Here is a 10578-nt window from a genome sequence, read left to right on the forward strand (position 1 = left end):
AATTGCTACAATGAGGAGCTTCTTTAGGGTTTTCCCCACCACAGGGTGGTAAAATCTAATTCTATTATATTATGGTCACTGCTACCCAGGGTCCAGATATCCACTGTTACCCAGGATCCTCTTAAGCTAAATTCTGTGCTCCGCTTTGAACTAAATCAAGATCTGGCTCCCCTCATGTCGCTTCTAACCATAAGACCATCTAAAGCTCTGAAACAGAAACCGTGGCCAAGTCCTCTGCTCCTCTGGACTGTCCACAGTAAGGGTAAAGTGCACCTGTGCTGGATGCAACACATTCTCAGGAGCCAGTCCAAGACCATGCAATGAACTCCCTAAGACTAGGGACCATCCCACACCTTCTGCTACTGGTCTTGCTGGTCATTTCTTCGCTAACAAATATATATGGAGAGGGATTTTTTTTTTTAAAGTAAAATAATCCAAAACCCTCCCAAAGCAAAACTAAGTCCCAATCATGGTATTTGGCATAAGAAATGGCTCAGACAGGAGAGGCAGACCCCACAGAGAACAGGTGGGTGATATAGTGGATTGGTGTGGAACTAGTCCACAGAAACGAAGCCACTCCACACTGGACAGGGAAAGATGGAAGGAAATAATGAGGGAGGCATGAGACACCAATGGGCGCTGAGCCCATGGTGGTTGATGAGGATAATGAAAATGTTATTACTTTGTTGCTATGATACTTGATTAAATTACTTCATTTTGTTTTTGCTGTATATGTCGCTGTTTGATGGTTCTGTGGGGAGGGAGGGTTGTTTTGGTCAGACAACAATTTCTTGAAGAAAATATTCATGGGTGTTCTACATACAAATGTTATTGTTTTTTGTTCCGTGCCCTCAAAAAGTTTAAGAAACATGGGTCCAGACCCTTCTGTGAAAGGCTGAGTGGGACTTCAGAGCTGTTTAGGACCTGGGCTAAGCCTTTGCAGGGGGATGAAGTACAGTCTCGGCACATCTGGAACTGGGTTATTCCATGTACCACATCTAATGAGGGCACTTCTGGCTTCATTTGGCCCCTCCCAGGAAGCACCCAGCAGCTTGCAGTATTGATCTCCATCACAGCAGGGCTGCAGAGGTTGTCAGTGGTGAATTAGAACATGAACACAAAGCCACAGATGTAAAACTTCAAACAGCTCGATTGTGGTTTACTGTAATCTCTTATTTGCTCGTTTCCACCCAGGCCCTCCAATCTGCTCTTTACCAAGAAATATATGATTGACCCTAGCCAGCAAGGAGGTGTCTTTATTAAACAGTAACTACTGGAGAGCTCTTTAAAAATTGCACCTTCAGGTAAAGAGAACCAGGTCCTAAGGAACTGTAGACAAGGAGAGAGGTGAGAGGCACTTCCCCAGACTTCTGATCAGCATGAAGGCTCTTCTGTCCGCAGCTGTGTCTGTGCACACTGTGCATGACTGTGTCATGGTCAAGGTAAGAGTTTTTTAATCCCTTCTGAAGCCTCAGTGGCCTTACATAGAGTTAAGCAGGCTTGGTGTATCTTTCACCTGAGGATCACAAACATGAGAGTCCTCTGGGAAATGGGTTCTGGTGAGCAAAAATGAGAACTGAGGATGAGGAAAATGAAGATCCAGGTCTTCAAACTTGAACGAGTGAATTTAGTCCCTAAATCCATATTTAGCACTCAAAAGTGACCTGATTTCTATAGGAGTGGCGCTCCAAGCGCATCCACTAACATCAGGGGAAATTACCCCCATCAGAGTACGGGGAGCCCCAGAGGGCTGGGAGTGATTGAATTCATACGTTCCAAGCTGCCTTTGCCAAGCCCTGCTCCAGCCTGCACCACCTGGCTGGGGGAGCATCTAGGCGAGGGAAAGTTGCATCTATTGTTTGCCACAAGTTCTTAGAGGACCAACTCTCTGAACTGAGGGACACTGTCCCACTAGCACAGAACTGGATGTACTTGGACTGTTGTTGAAATGTTTGAAAGAATTTATTAAAACAAATGTGAAGAAACCCCAGCTGATGGCCTCTTCCCTGCTCTTCATCTCCACAGTTAGGGGAGCTAGCAGCACCGTGGCAGTGGCAGTTCAGCAGGGCCATCCAAACAGCCAGGCCTCACCCATATCTGGTTACTGCAAAAAAAAAAGATAATGATCCCTTTGAGCTGTGAGTGTCCATCTTCTCTTCAATGCTGGCTCCACAAAAAGAGGAGAAATCCTAGTTCCCTTCCTTCTGATCTGAGCTCTTGGGCCATTCACTGCTTAAGCATCATCAGAATGAAAGAGCTGCTGAAATCTGAGCAGGGAGGTCTGGCCTGAATGAAGACATTGTCACAAATTGGAAAGTAACCCAGCTTCTTACAGCCTGTTGTTAGTTTAATCTTTAATAATAGCCCAGAGGGGCAGGAAGCAATGGGTATGCAAAACAGGTGGACATACTGGAAGTTGCTGCCGATGAGCCATCTTTGACCAGATTGTGTAAGGAATCAATTTCAATATTATCAGGCCAGCTCAGGTGTGTAGTATGTGCCTAGCCAGCAACAAAAGCACACCCAAAGAACAAACTAAACAAACAAAAAAACATAGACCAAAATCATTATTATTCCCCTCTACTCAGCACTGGTGAGGCCACATCTGGAGTATTGCATCCAGTTCTGGGTCCCCCAGTATAGAAGGGGTGTGGACACATTGGAGAAGGTTCAGTGAAGGGCAATGAACATTATTAAGAGGCTGGAGCACATGGCCTATGAGGAGAGGCTGAGAGATTTGGGCTTATTTAGTTTGCAGAAGAGAAGACTGAGGGGCACTTTGATAGCAGCCTTCAACTTCCTGAAAGGGGGTTCTGAAGAGGATGGAGAGAGACTGTTATCAGTGGCGATATCAGGCAGAACAAGGACCAATGGTCTGAACTTACAGAGGGGGAGGTGTAAGTTGGATGTTAGGAAAAGCTATTTCACCCGGAGGGTGGTGAAGCGCTGGAATGTGTTACCAAGAGAGGCAATGTAGTCTCCATCCACAGGGATTGTTAAAGTCTCAGCTTGACATATTCATGGCTGGGATGATTTAGTTGGGTTTGATCCTACTTTAGGCCGGGGGCTAGACTAGATGACCTCCTGATGTCCCTTCCAGCCCTGGAATTCTATGAAAGGTGACATTGGAAAACCTCTACCTATTTTGCTTGACTTACATTCATATCACTTCTCCATACCCTGCACCTGTCCTTTGCATTTAGGTTTAAGATCTTTGAGGCAGGGTCCTTCTCTGACTCTCTGTTCAGCATCATGGTGGAGATTTGACCATGATGGGCCCTCTTGGTGCTACAACCAATAAGGAAAATAATACTGATAAACATAATCATTATAAGTTTATTCCTTTGCTAAGTGGCTGACTATTGGCTTGTTCCCAGATGTCCCCTATAACCACAGTAACCATTATGCCCCAGGTATTTCAGTACATAATTAAAGCTGTCACTGGGTTTAATAGGTTCCTGAGTTTAATTTTAATTGAGTGCCTGATTGTTTTTGAAATAATTGAGAACTCAGAAAGGCACAGATTGAGCTAAAACTCTCTAGCAAGAGGTAAGGCTATTTAGGAAAAAGGTGGTGAGGATAAAGAATTTGGGATTAGGAAAAAAAAAATACAGAATACACAAATTTAATGCCCCCCCCCCCCACCCTCCACAAGATCTAGGTAGATAATGTCTAATGACGTAAACTTTCCTCAGGAAAAGAAGACTTTGGGTTGAATTTTCCATTGGGCAGATCTGAACAAATATTTTATTTCAAGTCAATATTAGGGTGTGTGTGTTCCTGAGTGGCCACTGTGCCTCGTGGGAGTTGTAGTTTGGGGGTCTCATGCTCCCATTCCATCCTGTAGACCATGGATTGAGTGTGTCTCCCATGAGGCATTCCTGTGCTGACCTATTGTAATGCAGCGTGGAACCCCAGCACTTGCTCGTACAAGGCCTGCTCAGACTTGTGTGGCAGTGGTGTGAGTCCTGCACTCAGATACCCTTCGGAAACCTACCTCACCCTACTCAAGCCTGGAGGCACAAGAGGAGTGCAAAGGGGGGACTCTTGCCTCCCTACCTGATCCTACTCCTTTCTTCTGGGAGCTGTTTGGAAAAGAGAGGTGGGTACCATGGGTCATGCTCCATAGGAGTTCCCTCTCCATGATCTCCTTAGGCACCATCTAGAGGCTGGGGTAATATAAAGATTTACTATCTTTAAGATAACTAATCCTACACTGGTTCATGGCACCTTTCTATCCAAATGATCACAAAGCCACACAAAGACTATGGCTACGTCTACATGTGCAGCCAACATCGAAATAGTCTATTTCGATGAATAACGTCTACACGTCCTCCAGGGCCGGCAACGTTGATGTTCAACTTCGACGTTGCTCAGCCCAACATCGAAATAGGCGCAGCGAGGGAACGTCTACACGTCAAAGTAGCACACATCGAAATAGGGATGCCAGGCACAGCTGCAGACAGGGTCACAGGGCGGACTCAACAGCCAGCCGCTCCCTTAAAGGGCCCCTCCCAGACACAGTTGCACTAAACAACACAAGATACACAGAGCTGAGAACTGGTTGCAGACCCTGTGCCTGCAGCATAGATCCCCAGCTGCCGCAGAAGCAGCCAGAAGCCCTGGGCTAAGGGCTGCTGCCCACGGTGACCATAGAGCCCCGCAGGGGCTGGAGAGAGAGCATCTCTCAACCCCCCAGCTGATGGCCGCCATGGACGACCCAGCAATTTCGACGTTGCGGGACGCGGATCGTCTACACGGTCCCTACTTCGACGTTGAACGTCGAAGTAGGACGCTATTCCTATCTCCTCATGAGGTTAGCGACTTCGATGTCTCGCCGCCTAACGTCGAAGTTAACTTCGAAATAGCGCCCGACGCGTGTAGACGCGACGGGCGCTATTTCGAAGTTGGTGCCGCTACTTCGAAGTAGCGTGCACGTGTAGACGCAGCTTATGGGTGACATTCATACATCTGCAGAGAGCAGTCTGAGATCTCGCTTACCTTCTGGTCAGGGTAAATGTCACCACAGCACTGTAGGAACCATCTCACTTTACACTGAAGTGCAACCATCTCTATTATGGAATTAAAACATGCCATGATTCTGGGACCTGCAAGGTCTACTGTGATCATCTAGTTTTACCTCCTGTAAAACACAGGATACAGAAATGCCTCCAAACAATTCCTGTCTGAACAGACCCTATCTTTTAGAAGAAAACCTATGTGTGATATTAATACGACCTGTGATAGAGAGTCCTCTGCAACCTTTGGTAAATTAGCCCAATGGCTAGTTATCCTCTCTCTCAAAAATGTACCCTCGATTCCTTTCTGAATTTGTCTAGCTTCAAGCTGATGGATCATTTTACACCTGCCTCTGCTAGACAGAAGAGCCCTTATTAAATATTTGTTCCTCATGTGGGGAAAAAATCCAACGGCTGGGATAATTTAGTTGGAGTTGGTCCTGCTTTGAACAAAGGGTTAGACTAGATGGCCGCCTGAGAGCTCTTCCAACCCGAACCCTAATCGTCTATGCTTCTACGTAGGTATTGATAGACTTTTATCAAATTGCCCCTTAATGCCTCTGTGTTAAGACTGTTCATAGAGTTCTAAGGCTGGAAGGGACCTCAGGAGGTCATCTAGTCCAGCCCCTTGCCTAAAGCAGGATCAACCCTAACTAAATCATCCCAGCTATGACTACGTCAAGCTGGGACTTAAAATCTCTCGGGATGGAGAATCCACCACCTCTCTTGGTAACACATTCCAGTGCTTCACCACCCTTCCGGTGAAATATTTTTTCCTAATATCCAACCTACACCTCCCCCTCTGTAACTTCACACCATTGGTCCTTGTTCTGCCAGATGTCACCACTGATAACAGTCTCTCTCCATCCTCTTTACAGCCCCCATTCAGGAAGTTGAAGGCTGCTATTAAATTGCCCCTCACGCTTCTGTTCTGCAAACTAACAGAGAGTAAGCCGTGATAGTCTATACACTATCAAAACAAAAAGCAGTCAAGTAACACTTTAAAGACTAGCAAAATAGTTTATTAGGTGAGCTTTTGTGGGACAGACCCACTTCTTCAGACCATAGCCAGACCAGAACAGACTCAATATTTAAGACACAGAGAACCAAAAACAGCAAGCAAGGAGGACAAATCAGAAAAAGACAATCAAGGTGAGCAAATCAGAGAGTGGAGGGGTCGGGGGGAAGGTCAAGAATTAGAATATTCAAATTCAGCACTTTAACACATGGTTTAAATCGTGATGGGAACTTTCTGAGTCACTACAGGGGCTCGTCTGCATACTTGGCTCAGTCTAATTCTTGACCTTCCCCCCCACCCCTCCACTCTCTGATTTGCTCACCTTGATTGTCTTTTTCTGATTTGTCCTCCTTGCTTACTGTTTTTGGTTCTCTGTGTCTTAAATATTGAGTCTGTTCTGGTCTGGCTATGGTCTGAAGAAGTGGGTCTGTCCCACAAAAGCTCACCTAATAAACTATTTTGCTAGTCTTTAAAGTGCTACTTGACTGCTTTCTGCAAACTAAGTAAGCCCAAATTTCTCAGCATCTCTTCATAAGTCATGTGCTCCAGACCCCTAACCATTCTCATTGCCCTTCGCTGAACCCTCTCCAAAGTGTCCACATCCTTTCTATACTGGAAGGCCCAGAACTGGACACAATACACTAGATTTGGCTTCAGCAGTTCCGAGTCAAGGGGAATAATAACATCTCTAGATCTGCTGGAAGTGCATCTCCTAATGCACCCCAATGGCCTTCTTGGCTGGAAGGACACACTGTTGGCTCATATCCAGCCTCTCATCCACTGTAATCCCCAGGGCCTTTTCTGCTGCACTGTTACTCAGCCAGTTGATCCCAAGCCTGTAACAGTGCTTGGGATTCTTCCATCCCAGGCGCAGGGCTCTACACTTGTCCTTGTTGAACCTCATCAAATTACTTTTTGCCCAATCCTCCAATTTGTCTAGGTCACTCTGGACCTTATCCCTACCCTCCAATGTATCTATCTGACCACCCTATCTTAGTGTCATCTGCTAATTTGCTGAGGATGCAATCCATCCCCTCATCCAGGTCATTAGTAAAGATGTTGAACAACACTAGCTCTGGAACTGATTCTTGGGGCACTCCGCTTGAAACTGACCACCAACCAGACACTGAGTCCTTGACCGCTACCTGTTGGGCCTGTCCATCAAGCCAGCTTTCTATCCATCTTACAGTCCATGTATCCAATTCATATTTCCTTAACTTATGGGCAAGAATATTGTGGGGGACTGTATCAAAAGCTTTGCTAAAATCAAGGGTTATATCACATCCATTGAGTAGTGACAGCGAGATAGCCGTGTTAGGCTACGTCTACACGTGCACCCAACTTCGAAATAGCTTATTTCGATGTTGCGACATCGAAATAGGCTATTTCGATGAATAACGTCTACACGTCCTCCAGGGCTGGCAACGTCGATGTTCAACTTCGACGTTGCTCAGCCCAACATCGAAATAGGCACAACGAGGGAACGTCTACACGGCAAAGTAGCACACATCGAAATAAGGGAGCCAGGCACAGCTGCAGACAGGGTCACGGGGCGGACTCAACAGCAAGCCGCTCCCTTAAAGGGCCCCTCCCAGACACACTTTCATTAAACAGTGAAAGATACACAGAGCCAACAACTAGTTGCAGACCCTGTATATGAAGCACGGACCCCCAGCTGCAGCAGCAGCAGCCAGAAGCCCTGGGCTAAGGGCTGCTGCCCACGGTGACCACAGAGCCCCGCAAGGGCTGGAGAGAGAGTATCTCTCAACCCCCCAGCTGATGGCCGCCATGGAGGACCCCTCTATTTCGATGTTGCGGGACGCGGATCGTCTACACGTCCCTACTTCGATGTTGAACGTCGAAGTAGGGCGCTATTCCCATCCGCTCATGGGGTTAGCGACTTCGACGTCTCGCCGCCTAACGTCGATTTCAACTTCGAAATAGCGCCCGACGCGTGTAGACGTGACGGGCGCTATTTCGAAGTTAGTGCCGCTACTTCGAAGTAGCGTGCACGTGTAGACGCAGCCTTAGTCTGTATTCCATCACAACAAAAAAGCAGTAAAGTAGCACCTTAAAGACTAACAAAATAATTTATTAGGTCATGAGCTTTCATGGGACTGACCCACTTCTTCAGATCAGAGCCAGACCAGAACAGACTCCATATATAAAGCGCAGAGTTCCAAAATTATCAAGGTTGGCAAATCAGAGGAGCAGAGGAGTGGCAGAAGGGGGGTGTGGGGTGGGGAAGTTAAGTGTTAGAACTTGTTGCCCTATTGAGCTCCTTGAATCTATTACAAAGGGCATGTTTTCTAACCCTTTAATAATTTTCATGGCCCTGCTCTGAACCATTTTATAGAGCCCCATAATGATGGAGGGACATACTATGAACATAAAACTGGGTGAACAGATTAGATAGCTATCATGTGCTATCAAGGTTGAAATCTAGGCCTCACCAAAGGGTACTAGATACATATGTAAGCCAGCTGTGTTATATCCAGAAGAAGGAAAATGTGTTTATTCAATGTGCAGGAAAGACTCAGTCAAGAGCAACAGTAATATTAATTTGCCATACCCCTACACTGTTTAATGATTTGCAAACATCAGCCAGGAAGTGAAAGGAAGCTATTGCAAATAAATCGCAGCAGGTGGCAATCCTGAACATGGTATCTCCTAAAACAATGTGTATAGATGGTAAAGTTCAGGCTACCGTGTTGTTTCAGAGGGGAGAACATAGGTATATGCATGAGAAAAGCTTAGGGCCGGGAAATGCTAATGCCAGCTGCTTTGCTGACTAACTCTACTAAGGAGCCAATCACTAGACCTCCTTGCAGGTCTTTCAGCTGAGCTGCAACAGCTGCATGAACAGCTTGAGCTACCGTTAGAGTAGGAAGTGCTGGAGATACGGGTGGTACACAAGGGCATTGCCAAGCTGGTAGCCAAGGCAAGTGGAGAATGCTGGGACTGTGTGTGAAGGACTCTGGGAAGGTGACTGACGCATTCAATGGGAGAATATCACCAAATTATCTGCCCCACTTCACTCAAGCCATGGAGGCCTTCTCCTTCTGTGCACAAAGGAATTGCCATATGCTCCAGCTACTCTAGTGACCTGAAATGAGCAGTGACCAGTGCCAGATGGTTCAACGGCAGCTATAAAGTTTCATGCTCCCCTATGTACCAGTGTTTCTCCAACTGTCTATGAACCATCAAGGATAGCTGTAGTTTGGCATGTAAAATCCTGGGACAGGACCAAATCAGGGAGTTACCTGGGATTCACATCAGTGTAACACAGACCACGTTGGCCCTATATTTCAATAGGCTGGACTCAGAGACTAGATTCTGTCATCATTGTTCCTGCTGAGTAGTGTCAATTTCCATGTGTATTCCCCTGAAAATATAGAGTCTAGTTGTGTATTTACTGTTCAATGGCAATAACAGTGGCTAAATGGAGACTTCCGTGCGGATCTGGACTAATCCCTGGTTTTCCAATCAGGTAGCTTCCTTGAAAGAAGATAATCCATACATAAGGCTCTAGGATACTCAAATGGCTGTAGCCTTAAGAAGGACAGTGTGTGCTGAGTGTATCTCTCTAATGGCAGGTGGGGGAGTTCTCAGTTCCCCTGGAATCTGTGAAGAAGCTGAAAGACCTCCAGGACAGTCCTGTGGCCAAGCGTCCTCAGCAGCGCAGTGCCAGAGCCTCCCGCGTGTGTGACAGCCCTGACCTTCCCAAGGAGCTCCAGCACCTGTGTGCCGACCCGCACGCAGACGTGAATTTTGAGGAACTAAGTAGGTATTTACCGGTGGCACCCCAGCCCCCAGCCTTGTCCAGGAGGGACAAATACGTCCCTAGGGCTCCCACAGCTCTGCCCCTCACGTCTCAGCCCACTCTGCTCTCCTCTCTCTATTGCCTTGTAAGTCACAGGGCCAACGCCTTCCACAATGCTTTGGGGTTTGATTTCCCATCTCTCCCTCTCTCTCAGTCCTGGGGGAGCTTTTGTCCCTGGAGAAGATCAGTGTTGACCACGAGTGTGCAGCTCTTGCTGTCCTTCGCCCTGTGATTCCCTGTACATTGCCTCAGAGGAGGCTGGTGCCCCACCTCTTAGAGCGAAGAGGCCCTCCATGTTCTGCTGTGACAGGGTCCAGAAGTTGCATACCGCCCAGGCACTCAGCTGGGAATGGTCTGTGGCTCTGAGAGCAGTTGGAGGGCCCGGTCATTAGAGGAAAGGGAGAAGCCAGCCCTAACCTTACCTGTTGTCTTTGATTTCAGACCGCATCGCCTTATCCCCTGCACTCTGTGAGATCTGTGCTTATGCTGCCTGCACTGGCTGTTAAAGAGAGTCTGCCTCAGCCTCCAGCCCCACCAGGCATTATGGGAACTTGTGCCAGCTCCATTGCCCTTTACTCTCTTCTTTCTGCTGGCTGGAGAAAACAAGATGGTGACGCTGTGACTCCTCCACCTGCTGGACCCCCCTCTCCCTCCTGCCAGCACTGAACACTGAAAATCAGCAGCCAGACCCTACCCCACAAATAAACAATAATAAATTG

General features: G+C 47.2%; 1 protein-coding gene across 1 annotated transcript; it reads left to right on the top strand.

Moving 5' to 3' along the window:
• The first annotated feature begins 1379 nt into the window (after positions 1-1379).
• Positions 1380-10365, top strand: LOC142001094 (guanylin-like). Its single transcript, XM_074976025.1, has 3 exons — positions 1380-1442; positions 9633-9819; positions 10301-10365. Exons 1-3 carry the CDS (start codon positions 1380-1382, stop codon positions 10363-10365), a joined length of 315 nt encoding a protein of 104 aa, XP_074832126.1.
• The last annotated feature ends 213 nt before the right edge of the window (positions 10366-10578 follow it).

The sequence above is a fragment of the Carettochelys insculpta genome, chromosome 23 (genome assembly GCF_033958435.1).
Source record: "Carettochelys insculpta isolate YL-2023 chromosome 23, ASM3395843v1, whole genome shotgun sequence".
Taxonomy (NCBI): Eukaryota; Metazoa; Chordata; order Testudines; family Carettochelyidae; genus Carettochelys; species Carettochelys insculpta.

What these genes read in the sequence shown, in the direction of transcription:
- LOC142001094 (XM_074976025.1), top strand. Translation starts at nt 1,380, where the DNA reads ATGAAGGCTCTTCTGTCCGCAGCTGTGTCTGTGCACACTGTGCATGAC. An exon ending in ATGACTGTGTCATGGTCAAG is followed by an intron (nt 1,443 to 9,632) that starts GTAAGAGTTTTT and finishes CTCTAATGGCAG; the next exon opens with GTGGGGGAGTTCTCAGTTCC. An exon ending in CGTGAATTTTGAGGAACTAA is followed by an intron (nt 9,820 to 10,300) that starts GTAGGTATTTAC and finishes CTTTGATTTCAG; the next exon opens with ACCGCATCGCCTTATCCCCT.